Below are 15,603 nucleotides of genomic sequence, written 5' to 3'. Positions count from 1 at the left end.
GGCTGCTTACGTCATCCCATAAGCCCGGGGCGTTTCTTTTTTGTGCGACTCAAAGTCACAAGATATGAAAAAAGATAAAAGTGGATAATATCCGCGAGCCTGTGCAAAATCTGTACAATATGAAACTTTTCGAAAGTAACCATCATTTTGATTATTCGTGGGAGCAGGTGACTGCGGCCAATTGGCAAAAGTACCCCAATGAGCTTTCGACTCACGTGGTTTCGGTCGACATTTTGGACCGGTCCATCGATACCGAAAAGAAGATTTTACGCACAGAACGACTTATAGGTTGCAAACAGGCAATTCCAAGATGGCTCTCATGCATAATTGGTGGACAGGACTTGTCGTATGTGCGGGAAGTCAGTGAAGTGGACTTGCAGAACAAAACGTTGGTGATGAAGTCCCACAATATGACGATGAGCCATTTATTATTGGTTAATGAAACTGTAACGTACCGTCCCGACCCCGAATGTCCCGACAGCCGAACCACCTTCACCCAGGCTGCGGAGATCACAGCATATGCATCGATCCGCCGATTATGTGAACGCATAGAAGATTGGTCGGTGGAAAGATTCGGACAGAATGCCAAGCGAGGGAAAGCAGGGTTCGAGAGTGTTCTCAAGTTGTTGCTGGAGAAATTGGACGAGTCTGAAGTATTCGTTTCTGACGTGAGTCAAACATTGATGAAGGATATCAATAACGTTGGGGAGAAGACCAGCGGGGTGTTGAACGAGGTGAGAAAGTTGAAATTGTTTCTGGAAGAAACCAAATAGACATGCGGCAGAGCCGTCAGTATAGATCATACCAGCATTGAATAGCATATAGTAACGACTAAAGAGTATCTTTATCCTAAGGACTGTATGCACTGGAGTATGTACCTGTATGCATGCAGACGTCAAAATGCACGTTTAACGCAAACTTCAGATCTTTTGTGCATATCATGAGTGTAGAGGACCGTATCGACGATGCGGTGGAAAAGTATCAGCAATCCAAAATAAATCAACACAATGGCTTAAGCGAGTCAGATGACAGCGACGCAGAGTTTCTCGATTTGCTTGACGACAACGAAATGGCGCGTATACGTGATGATCGCATGCTGCAACTTAAGCGTGAATTTCGGGAAATAGATCGAGCAGCGTCACGCCAAGGTTTTGGAACCGTCAATTTTGTTTCAGATGAAAAAGCAGTTATGGAAATTGTCACCAAAAACAAGGATGTGTTGGTACACTTTTACCAGCCAGATTTCCCAAAATGCACCATCATGAACGAGCGCCTTAATGTAAGTACTTGCCACATGATTTTTTCATAGCACAATATATGGGCTCACTTGCTCCTCTACTAACTCAGATCCTTGCAGAAAAGCAGTTAACTCTTCAAATTGTTGCAATTAAAGCCGTTGATGCACAGTTTCTCGTTCAGAAATTGAACGTCAAAGTGCTCCCTTTTGTGGTCGCCTACAAAAATGGCTTGGAAGTGACTCGTATAGTGGGATTCGAGCGTTTAGCGGACGAAGGAGGCTCTGATTTTAGCGTTGCATCGTTAGAAGCATTATTGTACAAGCATGGAGTTCTTCAAAGAACGAGCAAAAATCATAAATCGGGACGAATTGGCGTTCCAGACGCGGAGGAATCCGATTTGGATCTTGATGACTAGCTGAAATTGGAATTTTAAGGCATTTTTCTATTATTTGCAGCATATCATCTTTTTCAACTTGAGCCAAATGCTGCTTAAAACCGCTAAGAATTTGCGTTTGCGATACAAAGAGGATTTATCGCTGATAAGACTGTGTGCATAAAGCTGCCGCCTGTTGGCTATCACTGCATCGCCAAGCATTGTATGAGTTTAGTGTGAGTTTAATGTATGCCACAGAACGGCTGCAAATGTGGTCACGTGACTTGGATCGAAGACAGATACAATTAAAGACAAGTGAAGATTTTTTGGAATGTCTTCTATATAGATGAGTCAGGATAGTGGTGTTCATTTAGATATAACGAAATTTACCCTCAATTGGTAAGAATAGAAAAGTATTGAATACGAGCAAAAATGCAACAGCTTAATATACTGATTACAACCTTTGGAAGAACAATATATTCCTACAGGGGAGCAATCGAAGTGGCCAAAACCACACTCGGCTTCATTATCGTTTCCATTGCTTTGAAATTACCTACTTCTACCTACTATTTCTAGAGTGTCGTAGGGCTCCAGCCCTGGCCTGCATCTCGTTTTTGTGTCACCAAAATTTTCTACATCTCCAACCTGCGAATTTTTTGTCATCCACCATTTGGTAAGAAAGAAGCAGACTTTGCCGACAAGCCAATATGCAAATTTTCGTCAAGACCTTAACCGGTAAGACCATCACCCTCGAGGTGGAGTCTTCCGATACCATCGACAACGTCAAGTCCAAGATCCAGGACAAGGAAGGAATTCCTCCAGACCAACAACGTTTGATTTTTGCTGGTAAGCAGTTGGAAGATGGTAGAACCCTTTCTGACTACAACATCCAGAAGGAATCGACTTTGCACTTGGTGTTGAGATTGAGAGGTGGTGGTAAGAAGAGAAAGAAGAAGGTCTACACCACCCCAAAGAAGATCAAGCACAAGCACAGAAAGCACAAGTTGGCTGTGTTGACCTACTACAAGGTTGACAACGACGGAAAGGTCGAGAGATTGAGAAGAGAGTGTCCATCTATCACCTGTGGTGCTGGTATCTTCATGGCTGACATGAAGGACAGACAATACTGTGGTAAGTGTCACACCACCTTCAAGTCCGCTTAAGTTTGCTGCAGCTCATCTCTGGGTGTAGTGATCTAGTGGACTGTTGTAGCGACATGATTGCACGGTGATGGTACAAATTGCTGTGTCATTGCGTTGTTGTAACTGATCTGGTACTTAATACATGTCTTTCAAAGTAATTCTGTAGATGGTTCTGTAAGCAGTTTATTATGACGAGTACAACCATGTACATAAACTGATCAAAACAAATCATTAACCAGTTACTGATTGTCTCAAATCTCTTCTCTTCACTCTCTTCTCTTTACACGCTCCGCTCCGCTCACTCTCATTATTCCTGCACATCTTACCTGGATTTCATAACACCTTCCACCCCATTATGGCGTTCTCCATCTACGAGCTTGATGACGATATAAGGCGTCTTCTCAACCTCGACAACTTCCTAGAAGGGTTATCGATCCCTGAGTTTGTCGAAGAATTGAGCAAAGACCACATTTTGAAGGGTGCTGAGGTCAACAAGCTCGAATACCTCGATCCGAAACCCTATATCAGAACATTTGAAAGCACATTAAAGGAGCTTGACGAGCTCCGCAAGCACGCAAACCGCCGTCGGGAAGACGCTGAGAAAAAAGTGGACGATTTTGAGCTTAAACACAGCGAGAATGTGTTGGAACTCTCGTCCAAAGTTGATTCGGTCACCAAGAAATTTGATTCGCTCGATGTGAAGATTAGTGGCGTGTCGCTGAAGATCGACCCGTTGGGCCAGCTGCTCAACAAAATCACCAACTCGCGTGATAGGTCGACAGAAACTATTTTTCTCATCAGAGCCTACCATGGATTCTACACCAAAGACAAATATGATCCGTTGGAATACCTCCGTACGAGCAACGACTACGACGACAGGGTTAAGTGTGCGAAAACAGTGAACAATTTGCTTACTTTGGCCAAGAAAATAGAGGCACCTGAGTTTGCCAAAACCGCAAAGTGTGTCAAGACTATCGAGAAATTTGCCGAGACCATGGAGCTTGATCTCTTGGAGAGCTTCAGAACCGCATCCAAGGATGATGACTACGCCAAAATGCGCGAGGTTACCAACATTTTGTTCCAGTTCAATGGAGGAGCTACCGTGGTCCAAGTATTCGTTAATGAACATGAAGTGCTTTTGGACGACGGTCTGAGCGAGGAAAACCCACTTTTGGACGACGAGGCTTTCTGGACGAAGCTTTCAGACCCGAATTATGGTGATACTGTCCAAGATGAAGCCACTAAAACCAGCTTGGAAGCATTGCGAGTCTCGATCAAGGGCCAAGCTCGTATCATTCGTGAGGTCTTTGAAGATACCACACCTGTACTCAAGATTCTCTTTCAGCGTATCTACGCCCAGATAATCCAAAACCGGATCGGCACGCTGCTTCAATACTCCTTGTCTGTCCTGACGTTAGCTCACATTCGAATCTTGCATGCATTATACGTATTGGTGAGCGACTTCACCAATGACATTAAAGAGTTTCTCAGCGCCAACGACCTCGACAAAAACAACGAGTTGGCACTGATTTTAGATCAAAGTAATTTTGACCTTTTCATCGAGTACTTGTCGGACGATACCTACTTAAGCAGGGAGAAGAAAACCTTAGAGGAAACAGTTTACAATTTTGCCCATGGCTATAACGTTTATCATGAAGCTGCCCTTAATAACAAATATTTGACCACAAGACTTGAAAATTTGGACAATCTTGAGTTAAAGAACAAAACTCAATCACAAGACAATCGGTTCAGTTTCCATTTTCTTGAGAAAAAGCGAATCAACCAGTTTACTACTTACATGAAAACTCATATAGCTGATAGGGTACCCCGAAAATCAGTGGATAACGACGAACCTGACTACTCCGAAGATGCACAATTAGATGTTGCGAAGGTGGGAATTGTCGTAAAATCGGCTATAGAATCAATCGCCAGAATTTTGGAGCTTGCCCAGCAAAAAACCCCAGAGTATTCTCTCGAAATATTGGAGATTCTCTTATTTGACTTTGGTAAACTCTACATTGGAGCCGGTCTCGAAGTGGCGTATGACACATTGAAACATGAAAGTGCAAGCCTGAAAGCTGGAAACTTTCCAAACCTTTCATTTTTGGCTGCGGTTGGCCTGACAAGTGAATTTCTCTTTTTATTATCATCTTGCATCAAGAAAATCATTCTTCCTTGTGCTGTGAATGTCCCCAATATCAAAAACAGAATGACAGGGCTTACGAATACCTACATTTCTCGTTGTGAGATTTCCATCAACATTATTGTTAATGAGACTATAGAATTCATTTGCCAACGAGTTGCAAACGCATTGGCAAAGCAAAAGAAACGAGATTTTGTCAGAGACAATATCAGTGAAGACGATACTGAATCATGTGAAGAAGTTGCAGCTTTCTTAACGTACTGCTATGAAGAGCTTCTGAAATACTTGAACAGTACCAACTTGCATAATGTCTTGGTCAAAATTGGCCTGAATGTCCTCAATCAGCTTTTGGAACATTACAAAAAGTTTTCTGTGAATTCCACCGGTGGTATAATTCTCACAAAGGATGTCATTACGTATCAATCCGTCATTGACCACTGGCAGATTCCTGAGCTATCGGAGAACTTCCAGCTCTTGAAGGAGATTGCAAACTTATTCACAGTCCATCCAAACTTGATCAATTCGTTGGTAACCGAAGGACAGCTTGCAAACTTGAAACCATACACTATCAGACAGTACATTTCAAAACGTTCAGACTTTAACCCTAGTTATCTCGAGCGGTTTTTTAGTTTCAAGTAATGTCTTAGATGCCGGCAAAATAAGTAGCGAACAATGCATATATCATGACAAATATCAATCCGAAGTGGAGTAGAAACAGCGACATGCTTCTGTTGTCATCTTTTTTAGGGAGCCAAGCGTACAGAGGAAGCACATTCGATCTTAAATTGAGGTTACCGACCAGGGGAAAGAAGACTATCGCCAAGTAACCGATGGTGAAAAGAAGCAAAAGAATATATGAGTAAATTGCATAGTAAGGGCTGGGCATGTAGCACATTGATGTTTGGTATGTTTCTTTTGGTTCCCGGTGAGGATTAGGGTCGTAGGGATTATGAAGCGAAAGGAGCTGAATAGCAGGATATTTGATACCTGACGTCATAGCCGCAGATTTAACTGCAATCTCGCGGGCAACCCGTTCTACGCCATTAGCTGTATATGGCTGTCTTATGTCACAGTAATCGTGGTCATCGCCTGCAAAAACGATGTCTGGATGAATGACTTCAAGAACAGTTTGAGAAATATCGTACTCTATAACTGTCTGATATTGCTTTCCCTTTTGCACAGGGAAGAGTTTCTTGGATTCACGCAACGGACCACACAACTGTTGTTCGTTTCTGCGGTAGAGAGGAACATGGGTCAAAAGAATTCGAGGAAACTGAGGATTCAACTGCGAGTTCACAGTATTCAAAAATTGTGTGGCCTCGAAATTTATTGAGTCGTCAGATGAAGAAAGGGATATGGTGTCCAAAATCACTATGGAGTGGTTCCCTATGACAATATAGTCATTTGGCTCACCGAAAAACGTGGAGAATCGAGTCACCACGTCTTTATGGATAGTGTCAAAGCCTATATCGTGATTTCCAGGAAGCGACTGGACGGTTCTGCGGTTGAGTTTCTTGGGGTATATCTTGTTAAACCGCTGGTATTCCTCAAACCAAACGTCGTTTTTCCATTCACGGCCACCATCAAACAAATCGCCAAGAAAGATGGTGGTATCCGGGTCGAGGTAAGCTTGAACAAACTTGTTATTTCTGTACAAGTAATTGTCGCTGATTTTTTTGACAAAATAGGTTATGAATCGCCCGTTGGTGTATGAATACGCGTCCACTATCTGGGGATCAGCAACCAATGCTGCTCTATGAGGAGGTGAGCCGGTTGGCCATTGCTCCCATTTGTTCCATTGGCACTTTTTGATAGTATTATAAACATGAACCCTTTCATGGTAATGTATTGTGACGGCCCAGATGGCCATTAGGAGCACAAGAAGTCTCCATTTTATTTTTGAAGAGCCTGACCAGGTAAATGCTTTTTGGTACTTGGAGCTATCGATTCTGAACGGTTTGAATTTTCTGGATTCTGGGGCTCCAATGGGTGCTGGTAAGCTTTCTCCGCCTTTCCTGCGATACATGGCCTCTGGTGGCCACCAATGGGTTGTTGTTAAATGTCTCGTGGAGATTAGACGAGATAAATCGATATTTAATATCGATATTAAAATCGCGAAATTCACTTCTTTCTTCTACACACTCATCGACCTCTTTTCAGTGTGGAGAGTGATGGAGGGTGGTCGTGGTTCAAGTTCCCGAGCCTCCAGAAGAAAGCCGTCTCTGACCACCACTTTGTTCAACTTTGAGCGTGTCAATGGCCTTATATATCGTGATGAAGAAATCACCATTTCCCCAGCAGTTTCCTCCGACAAGCTATACACCGATCTCCTTCCAGATGATGCCTTTGTGCTTCCCAAACGCCCCTCAACGGCCATAGTGGTCCATGAAACAGTACGACCTCGAAGGACCCGCAATAATCTTCCAGAGCCTCTTCCTGATGATCTTTATATCGGGTTTCACCGACGACTAAAACGAGAAGAAACCGTCATGACAAACGCAGATATTCTGAGATTGCTGCTGGAAATCGACAGATTGAAGGACCATTTGCGGATCCTTCGAAGCTTGGACTGGGCACGGCACCTTCCAACAATTACCGTCGTGAATAATAGAAGTGATTCCAACGAAATGAATTATAAACGTAAACTAACAATTGGAGAAATTGAACGACTTATAGCCAATTACGATCTGTGGTGCCGGCGCCAGGATCGGTTGCGTGCTGAAAATCGGCGTCTGGATACACACGAAGACCCATCTGATGACGAAGATGTGTTCTCCATTTCTATCGAACAACTTCGAGAACGCCGTGGGAAACAAAAAACCTCCAAACTTCCCCACTTAATACTAAATCTTAGGAATGGGTATGCCATCATTAGCGAGCCGTCGAAGTTTCCCAGGATAGCGCCCATCAACGACGATATACATCTTTCGTACGACAAGGAACACAATATTGCATTTGGATCACCGATCCCTTCTATACGCCAACGGGACTACTCTCTTGCACGAAAATTGAGGTCAAGATAGAACTATTTACTTTAGCTGAAAGTATCCATTTCCTCAATAAACCGCGTAAACACCTTGGCCATTTCAGCACGGCTAGTTTTGTCCATATGCCACTCGTAGAGCAATGGTCCAACTTTTGCAGCTTCTGGCTCCCTCCGAAACTCTGAATCAACTCTCCGAGGATTAAAAGCCTCGATTTGTGACCGAGAAATGCCAAACTTTTCACACAAGAAGTTTCTGAAGTGTAGCATTCCACTGAGTCCCTCGGTGGCATAGAATAAGCCGTACACCTGTTTTTTAGGTAAATCTTGAGTACCGTCCTCAAGCTGCTCTGCAAGATCCATTCCCTCCCGTGAGAGTTCTCGCTCGATAGCCACTACTAAGCTCAAGACTTCTTCTAGCGTCAGAAATCTCACCTCCGCTGCATTGGAAACCACAAACTTAACTAGTTTGAGTTGCGCAAGAGATTCTTCTGTCCCGATACGTAATTGAACTTTGAGGCACTTCACAAGAGCAGCTACCAACTTTTTCTTGGAGCTAGCTGTTTGAGATGCGATTTCGTAAAGCAGCTGCAAAAATAGCTTGGAGTGTTTGTTAACCTTCTGCGCAAGCCGAATACTCTCAGGGTAGTTGGAACTTACTAAAGACTCGTGGTGTTCAATCATATGCAAATGCAATTTTTTGGCCTCGTCTGAAACCCAACTATTTGGGGATGCCTCAAGCGCAATGACAGTTGGAATGCATACTTTAGGGTTGGCCAAACCTGACTCCACGATTTCTCTGAGAAGAGTGAAGGCAGACTGTGCTGTCTCATCTCCATTGAGGCATAATTTCAAAATCAGAGGCGTGTACCTTTGAGAAATACTGCCACTAACGCCCTCTAGTGCACTGGTAGCTCCAAATTTCAGTCCCTTCTTCTTTCCCTTTATCTGTCCTTCTTTTACGTTTTTCACGTTGTGCTCTAGCTTCAAGAAGTCGTATAATCCCTCCACAACTACCGCTTGTATGGAACTTTTCTTTTCAAAAGATTTGTCCAATATATCCAAGATCAGATTTGACGTGAAGAGTTGAGGGTTTCTTGACGAAACAAGAATAAGAGCACGAATGGAAACAAGTGCCAATTCGTCGCCATGCCCTTCGCAAAAAAACAATAGATACTTCGAAACCAAACTAGTAACTGTTTCATTCTCACGAAGTCCCACCGCCGCCATTGTCAAGGTCTCACGATGCTCTTCAAAATTGCAGTAAGCGCCAAAAGAACCTAGAAGATCAATGAGTTTTGCAGCCTTGCCGCTCTCAAGTATATCCTTGGAAGAACCGCTGAGGTCTTTCAATTGTTTCATCAATGGTTTTAGCATTCTAATGCATGATATAAGAGCGTTCACAACCTTCTGAGAGCTCTCAGTTCGGGAACATAAGGACCATAGACATGGAACGGCTTCCTGTAGTGCCTTGAAGCCATATTTTGTAAGTTTGCTCAACAATAATGATTCCACAGAAGATGCAAAAGTTGGAGACATTGCAACAAAAGCCGGAATGACATGCCGATAAATCATTAAGATGCGAAGATATGACGCTTGAGGTGTAGTGTCATCTTGCAAGAAGGGTAAGAACGACAGTAGTTGACTTTGGTTGATCATCTTTCCATTATACAGCACAAAAATTGAAATCAAGTAAAGTGCTTTGTCGACATCCTTCTGATATCTGGTATTCATGCCGTCAATTACAAACCCAATCAAAGAGTCAATTATTGGGTACAAGCCAGTCTGAAAGTCTGTGCCTAAAATTTTGTTTTCGAGCCAGTAACGAAAGGTTTCTTCCCTTTTCAAGGCAACATCCATCATAACTTCGGCCACTTCTAGAATGGGTATTGTGTCGTGCTTTTTAATCCACAAATCGATGTAGTCAGCATTCAATTGCTCAACAATGAAATCATCTTCATCGTGCAACCGGTCAAGCATTCTTACCGCAATATACACTTTGATCCTCCTCTCTTTGGTATTTTCATACATGACACGAGCAAACTTCACAACTCTACGTCTCACTTGTACGCTGTCATCATTGAACATTTCACAAATCACTTTGTAAAAGCCTCGAATAACCTCTGGTTTTGAAGTCAAGTATTTCGTAACCAAGTCGATGGAAGCGTCCCGTACCAGAGCGGAAGAATCAAATAACGTTTCTGATATAACTTCTTGTACTTTAGGTTGAAGAAGCACGGTATCATTTTTTTCAACCAAAACGGAGAGAATCTTGATTGCTCGAGACTTAAGTTTGATCTTGTTACTTCCCAATGCTTCCACAACAATTGCAACAAAACTTTCATGGAGTTGACTTAAGGTGCCGTGGGACCGAAACTTTATATGAGCAGCATTGTCAAACATCTGCGTCGCACCACTACGGAGTGTCACAGACCCTTCTGCCAAGGCGTCGAGTAGATATTCGACTACCTCGGTACTATTGGTTTCAGGTGAAATAGGCTCTGAACTGAGTGCTTGGAGTTGACTTTCATTGACAGGATTATCGACAAACGGTTCCATGAAAGAAATGAACTGCAATGTGAGAAAGTTGAAAGCATCTTGTATTTCTGGGTTCTTATTCTTGAGTCCTTGCATTCGGCACAACGTACTTTCCATACTAGAGCGCATTTCTGAAATCTCTTCGGTACTTACTGGTGCTAATGCAGTGCCGCCGAATGAGTTCTTGTCCTGACCCAAATCTAAAAGCTTTTCCCCGATAACACCAATCATGTCGAGTGCAAAGCTTTCTTGTTGAGATGTTGATTGAGTAGCTTTCTTGAAACCCTCTCGAAGAATCTTTACAAATGTTGAGAATAGACACTCGATATAGACCATAGCAGCAGGGCATTCGGGATTGGCAACAATTCCAATGAGATCATCTACCAAGGACTGAAGCACCTGCTTGCTGGTCATGTTACCTCCTGGGATAGATGAAAGAAGTCCTTCTACAGCCTTGACCGCGATTTCTCTAGTTTCTGACGTTATGGCGGTTGCCGATGTAACCACTTCTTTCAAAGATCTTGTGTTATGCTTTTTCCTCGGGCCATAGGATTGAATAAGTTGTTCAAGCTGATAGCTATCAACCGATTGTAGCAAATTCACGAGCAAAGCAGTATGCAATTGAACTCCGACGCCCCTTCCAATTTTGACGGTTTTGACTTTTGACAAAGTGAGCTTGTCGATGCTGTTGAATATTTCGTTTAGAATGAAAAGCCGCTGATCCGCGTAACGCTTAAATATAGTAAGAATCAAGGAAGAGAGATCCATTTTTATGCTTTCCACTAATTCCATCGGAACTGCTGTTTCTGCATTTTTCGGGGGAGTGTCGCAGAATATCAAGGACACACAAAGGTTTTCCAATTTCGTGACCAAATTGTCATCAAGGTCGTTCGTGCTAATGTATCGAATGAGGGTGGTGATTACTGATGAAAGCGACGAAATACATCGACCGAGAGAACTTTTGTACTTGGTGGTTTTCGAAGATATAAGCAGCCTGAGTGCGTCCACGAATTGCAGCACAAAGTCCACAACAGCAATTAAGGGCTCTTCCACATGTAGCTGCTTGATATCTTTCCTGCTCCCGTTTAAAATCAGAAGAATTATTTTTGATGCTATTATGCTTCTCAATGCTGTTTCGATGAGGTTTTTAATTCTCTGTGATGACTCTGCTTCAATATTTCTCTTCAAGGTGTCCCAGTCTATTGAGCATCCAAAGATGACAGATGTGTTGCACCATCGCTGAATTTGAAGGAGGCAATCTGTATCACAAGTACTTAGCGCTGAAAAAGCACGAGTGATATGGTCATTTAAAGTAGTAAGACTGGCGATCGATAAAAGAATTATTTCGCCACTAGGCTGCCAGTTCGAATTGGCAGAACCTTCTGTAGATGCAAGTTGGTGAACGAATTGTTCGAGCTGGAGCCTATCGTCTTCGATCAGGCTCTTGTGTAGTCGTTTCGAGCCTTCGACTATGTCTAAATCAAATGTCCTTTTGAGAGCTGAAGGCTTGTTCTGACTAACGACGCGATTGTAATGCTCCATAAACTCCTCTTTGGGCATCTCTTCAAGTTCAGAAGGGGTATATATATGAGGTCTGGCCGCTCTTTCTTGTCTATGTTTGGGACTGTAGCTAAAGGTGTTGCCTTTAAGGATGGCTGCTTCAAAAGGAGATAGTTTTTCGTCATTAGTGGTATCGTGGGCGTTCTTGGTGGCCGTTTTCTCAAAGATTTCCAAAACGAGGGGACTTTCAAATTTGTCCAATTCTTCGATCAAGAGTAATTCGTCGTCTGTAAGAGCATTTTGAACACGGTTTTCTGGACCAGCACTGTTTTTCTCGGTTTGATCTGTTTTTTCGTCTCCATTCGTGTCCAAGACGCGTCCTTCTTCTGCTAGAGGAACCACCGGAGTCAAATTTAACGTTGCAATCATCGGGAACATATCTTGCTTTGGAATCAAATGGGTAAGCGGCGTGACGCTGAGCGCCTGTCGCAAGGTTATGGGTTCTTCCAAGGACATAATTGGAAGGAATTATTTGGGTAAGGTATAGTTGAAGAGTTACTCGCGACGCATTCTTTGATCTGGAGAGAAGTGTGAGTGGTCCTGCAGACAACCGATGGCTGCAACTAAGGTGTTTAATAGAGAGATGCAAATGTATTAAAATTATTAGGCTGGATGAGTTTTGAGCAGCCCGGAGCCGATGTATGCTATTTAGTGATGGAATTGAGCACTTTGGTCACTTTTCGCTTTCAAATGAACGCAATTGCTGAACTGCCTTTTGGCGGATATCGGACGGTGCATAGTGTTCTCTTATTCCTTGAATTGACCACATCCGAGGACGAGCCACCCAATTCAAGAACATATTGCGTAGTAAACCTCCATTGTAGCTGTAAATAAAATTTTCGCTGTGTTTGAGCAGCAGACCACGAACATAATTCAAGAATTCTCTCGTAGTGATATTCCACATGGAAATATATGTGTGGAAACAAAGTAGCAAAAGTGGATATAATACACCCAATCCGCAATATATCACGAGAACAACACTCAAGGGAGTTTTTCTGTAAGAAGTACTCAACAAATGGTGGAGCGAGGTGTACAATATAAGAGCACTGGCGATGACCGCACTTAATAAAAACCACAAAAAGTACCGATAATTGCGTAGCCCGACGCAATTGTTCAAGTAGAGGCAATGGTGGTCATGGTGTAGCACGCAAGAGTTGCAGACAGAGCAGTGGCTGCATCTAGGTGGCCTCCATATATGGCAGGTGCTGCAGTAGCGCACCTTTACTCCAGCAGATGAGGTTTTGTGGGGAAGTGAAATCACATTGAAGTACTCACTGGGAGCAAACGACGGTTCCAATCTTGGGCCTGTTTCCAGAACCTCGATTTTTGTTAAGCTGGACGGAATATGAATATTTCGGGGAACCACTCCGGGGTCCGAAGTGGCTGCTTTGATAAAGCACAGACCACAAAGACCCCAGAAATACGCAAACACGATGACCACGGCACGATGGTGGTTATGCCACATCCAGTTGGCTTCAAAGACAAAGAAGAGAATTCCAGGTATGAATATTAAGATTCCACATATCGCTGCAATCGGAGCCTGTTTGACAGTTCTGGCTCTTCCTCCAAAGAAATAAATAAACTTGAGCCCAGCGTGCTTCAGGATTTGATAGTTGCGGCGCACATCGTCATCCTCCACCATTATGGAGGGGTCCATGACGAGCCATGATCGTAGCACACGATAGTACCATGGAGCCATGGCGATGCTTTGTGCAGCTGTACCGATGACAGGTTTGTGCAGGGTGCGTGCGTGTGCGTGGCGCGGGCCTCGATGCAGTTGCATGCAAGAAGGAGAGATAAGAAGAAGAGGTTGATGTTAAATGAGAAGAATAGACGGAACTGATTCAAAACAGAAGCTCATCAATTGGGTTTCACTCGTTATGATAATATTATTCATATTGTCAATTTTTTCATATTTGTCAATTTTTCTAATTTTGCAATATTTTGCACCCACTCATGACATGCAAAAATCGATAACGAAACTCAAGTCACCATTTCACCTCCCACCATTCATAGTGCTTTCCAATCAGTTTCTCCTGCATCCTTCCAAAATGTGTGGTCGCCTCGAATTAATTCTTCAATTCGTCTTTTCATCGCTTTCGCACCCATTCACCAGATCTCTTCTTCTTCAACCATGTTTCGGGGCCTCTCGAGATTGGCAACTTCGGCACCTTCCAGGCTGTTTAGAGGTCTGAAAGTGATACCAAAATATAGCCGTGGACTCACACTATCACCAGGGCAATTTACAGCGGTGAAGAGATGGGGTACGGTCATCAACATCATCGCTGGAGCTTACATTGGAGGCTTGATTGTATGCGGAGGGCTGTTATATTTCATGTATCATGATGCAGACACCCGTCAAAACATTCCTTTCGAATTGAGCTTCCAGAACCAAGTCACAGCAGTTAAGGCAATCAATAAAGACGATGTACTCAAAAGTCCTCGTTATGCGGTGAAACATTATCGGCGACTTTTGATCGAGTTGGCAAAAAATGAAGATCATCTGCTTCAATTTGATGACGATATACAGGGACTGGAACGGTACATGGTTCCTATTATAGACCCCCACACACTTGTGTACAAAAAAAGCCACAAATTTTCAAACTTTTATATCGATATTGTGTTGCGTTATGCTCGTGCTTTATTTGCAAAAGGTGAACTTGCACCGGCTGTCGATATACTTCTGAGAATTATCGACAATGACGACATTTTCTATAAACTTGGAGACGCAGAAAGACTCTCGCAATGCTGTCGTTTACTCAGCAAAATGTGTCCGGATATTACCGACAAAGTTTCGTACCTTCAGCGAAGTTTGGACATGCTTCGAGCAACATTTCCTGGCATTCAGCTTGGTCCCGAGTATACGCTAGAACAGGGGTCTCTTTTTACAGACGAGACCGTCAATTGTCTTCTGCGCTTGGCTTTCACTATGGCTCGTGCTTCTACTCAAGCAAAGGGAAAGGACGAATTACTCAACCAATCGCTTTCAATATACTTGTCATTGCTCCGGTCCTTATCTCTGGCGAATACCCTTCTTGAATCCGGCACTCGTACTCAAGCTTCGTATCCACTTTTCAACTGTGACCCTCTTAATCTTCGGATGACTATGGCGGAAATTAAAGCACAAATCAGCGAAATCATGTGGGCAAAAGGCTACAAGAAGAATGCTGTTTCCTGGGGTGAAGATGCAGTGGAGGGAATTTTTCAGGACCAAGCTAGCACTGCCAGAGCAGGACCAATCTTGGTGAATACGCTCGGCAATTTGCAAAAGATGTACGATCGAATGGGTGATATAAAACGACGCAACCACTGCCAGAAGTTAAAGGACCAGTTGGTCGTTTACGAAGGTGAGGAAGTATCGTGGTATGACAGCGTGATTGCCAGATTTAGTAAGATTATTTACAGATCAGGACCACTTGCAATCATCGAAAAGTCTCTCAGCGAGCGGTTTGGAAGCCCCAAACGAGTTCTCGAGTTGGAAGAGTTCGAGGACGAAGACGTGGAGTAGCATGTATATACGATTCAAATAGGACAGTAGCTGGTTAGCCTACAGTTAGCTCTCAGCAATTTGCAGCAAGCAGTTCTGCGCCCTGCAATGCAGCCGCCCGGGCCCGGAGTCCTTAATT

General features: G+C 43.4%; 8 protein-coding genes across 8 annotated transcripts; 5 read left to right on the top strand and 3 right to left on the bottom strand. All coding sequences in view use genetic code 12, as the record gives it.

Moving 5' to 3' along the window:
- Window positions 1-119: 119 nt before the first annotated feature.
- PGUG_04477 (uncharacterized protein) lies at window positions 120-773 on the top strand (the record flags this gene model as incomplete). Its single annotated transcript, XM_001483698.1, has 1 exon — window positions 120-773. The coding sequence occupies one exon, from the start codon at window positions 120-122 to the stop codon at window positions 771-773; it is 654 nt and encodes a 217-aa protein (XP_001483748.2).
- Window positions 774-2,318: 1,545 nt separating this feature from the next.
- On the top strand, window positions 2,319-2,774 carry UBI3 (ubiquitin-ribosomal 40S subunit protein S31 fusion protein; the record flags this gene model as incomplete). Its single annotated transcript, XM_001483697.1, has 1 exon — window positions 2,319-2,774. One exon carries the CDS (start codon window positions 2,319-2,321, stop codon window positions 2,772-2,774), a length of 456 nt encoding a protein of 151 aa, XP_001483747.1.
- A 334-nt stretch (window positions 2,775-3,108) lies between these two features.
- SEC10 (exocyst subunit) lies at window positions 3,109-5,535 on the top strand (the record flags this gene model as incomplete). Its single annotated transcript, XM_001483696.1, has 1 exon — window positions 3,109-5,535. One exon carries the CDS (start codon window positions 3,109-3,111, stop codon window positions 5,533-5,535), a length of 2,427 nt encoding a protein of 808 aa, XP_001483746.2.
- Window positions 5,536-5,539: 4 nt separating this feature from the next.
- Window positions 5,540-6,922, bottom strand: PGUG_04474 (putative lipid phosphatase; the record flags this gene model as incomplete). Its single annotated transcript, XM_001483694.1, has 1 exon — window positions 5,540-6,922. One exon carries the CDS (start codon window positions 6,920-6,922, stop codon window positions 5,540-5,542), a length of 1,383 nt encoding a protein of 460 aa, XP_001483744.2.
- PGUG_04473 (uncharacterized protein) lies at window positions 6,759-7,919 on the top strand (the record flags this gene model as incomplete). The annotated part of the gene is made up of 1 exon (XM_001483695.1): window positions 6,759-7,919. One exon carries the CDS (start codon window positions 6,759-6,761, stop codon window positions 7,917-7,919), a length of 1,161 nt encoding a protein of 386 aa, XP_001483745.2.
- Window positions 7,920-7,930: 11 nt separating this feature from the next.
- Window positions 7,931-12,433, bottom strand: PGUG_04472 (cohesin-loading factor complex subunit; the record flags this gene model as incomplete). The annotated part of the gene is made up of 1 exon (XM_001483693.1): window positions 7,931-12,433. One exon carries the CDS (start codon window positions 12,431-12,433, stop codon window positions 7,931-7,933), a length of 4,503 nt encoding a protein of 1,500 aa, XP_001483743.2.
- Window positions 12,434-12,650: 217 nt separating this feature from the next.
- PGUG_04471 (palmitoyltransferase) lies at window positions 12,651-13,760 on the bottom strand (the record flags this gene model as incomplete). The annotated part of the gene is made up of 1 exon (XM_001483692.1): window positions 12,651-13,760. The coding sequence occupies one exon, from the start codon at window positions 13,758-13,760 to the stop codon at window positions 12,651-12,653; it is 1,110 nt and encodes a 369-aa protein (XP_001483742.2).
- Window positions 13,761-14,111: 351 nt separating this feature from the next.
- Window positions 14,112-15,485, top strand: PGUG_04470 (uncharacterized protein; the record flags this gene model as incomplete). The annotated part of the gene is made up of 1 exon (XM_001483691.1): window positions 14,112-15,485. One exon carries the CDS (start codon window positions 14,112-14,114, stop codon window positions 15,483-15,485), a length of 1,374 nt encoding a protein of 457 aa, XP_001483741.2.
- Between the last annotated feature and the right edge of the window lie 118 nt (window positions 15,486-15,603).

The sequence above is a fragment of the Meyerozyma guilliermondii genome, genomic scaffold, assembly GCF_000149425.1.
Source record: "Meyerozyma guilliermondii ATCC 6260 scaffold_5 genomic scaffold, whole genome shotgun sequence".
Classification (NCBI taxonomy): domain Eukaryota; kingdom Fungi; phylum Ascomycota; class Pichiomycetes; order Serinales; family Debaryomycetaceae; genus Meyerozyma; species Meyerozyma guilliermondii.
The sequence above is the reverse complement of the archived record's forward strand: the minus strand, read 5'-3'. Positions and strand labels throughout refer to the sequence as shown.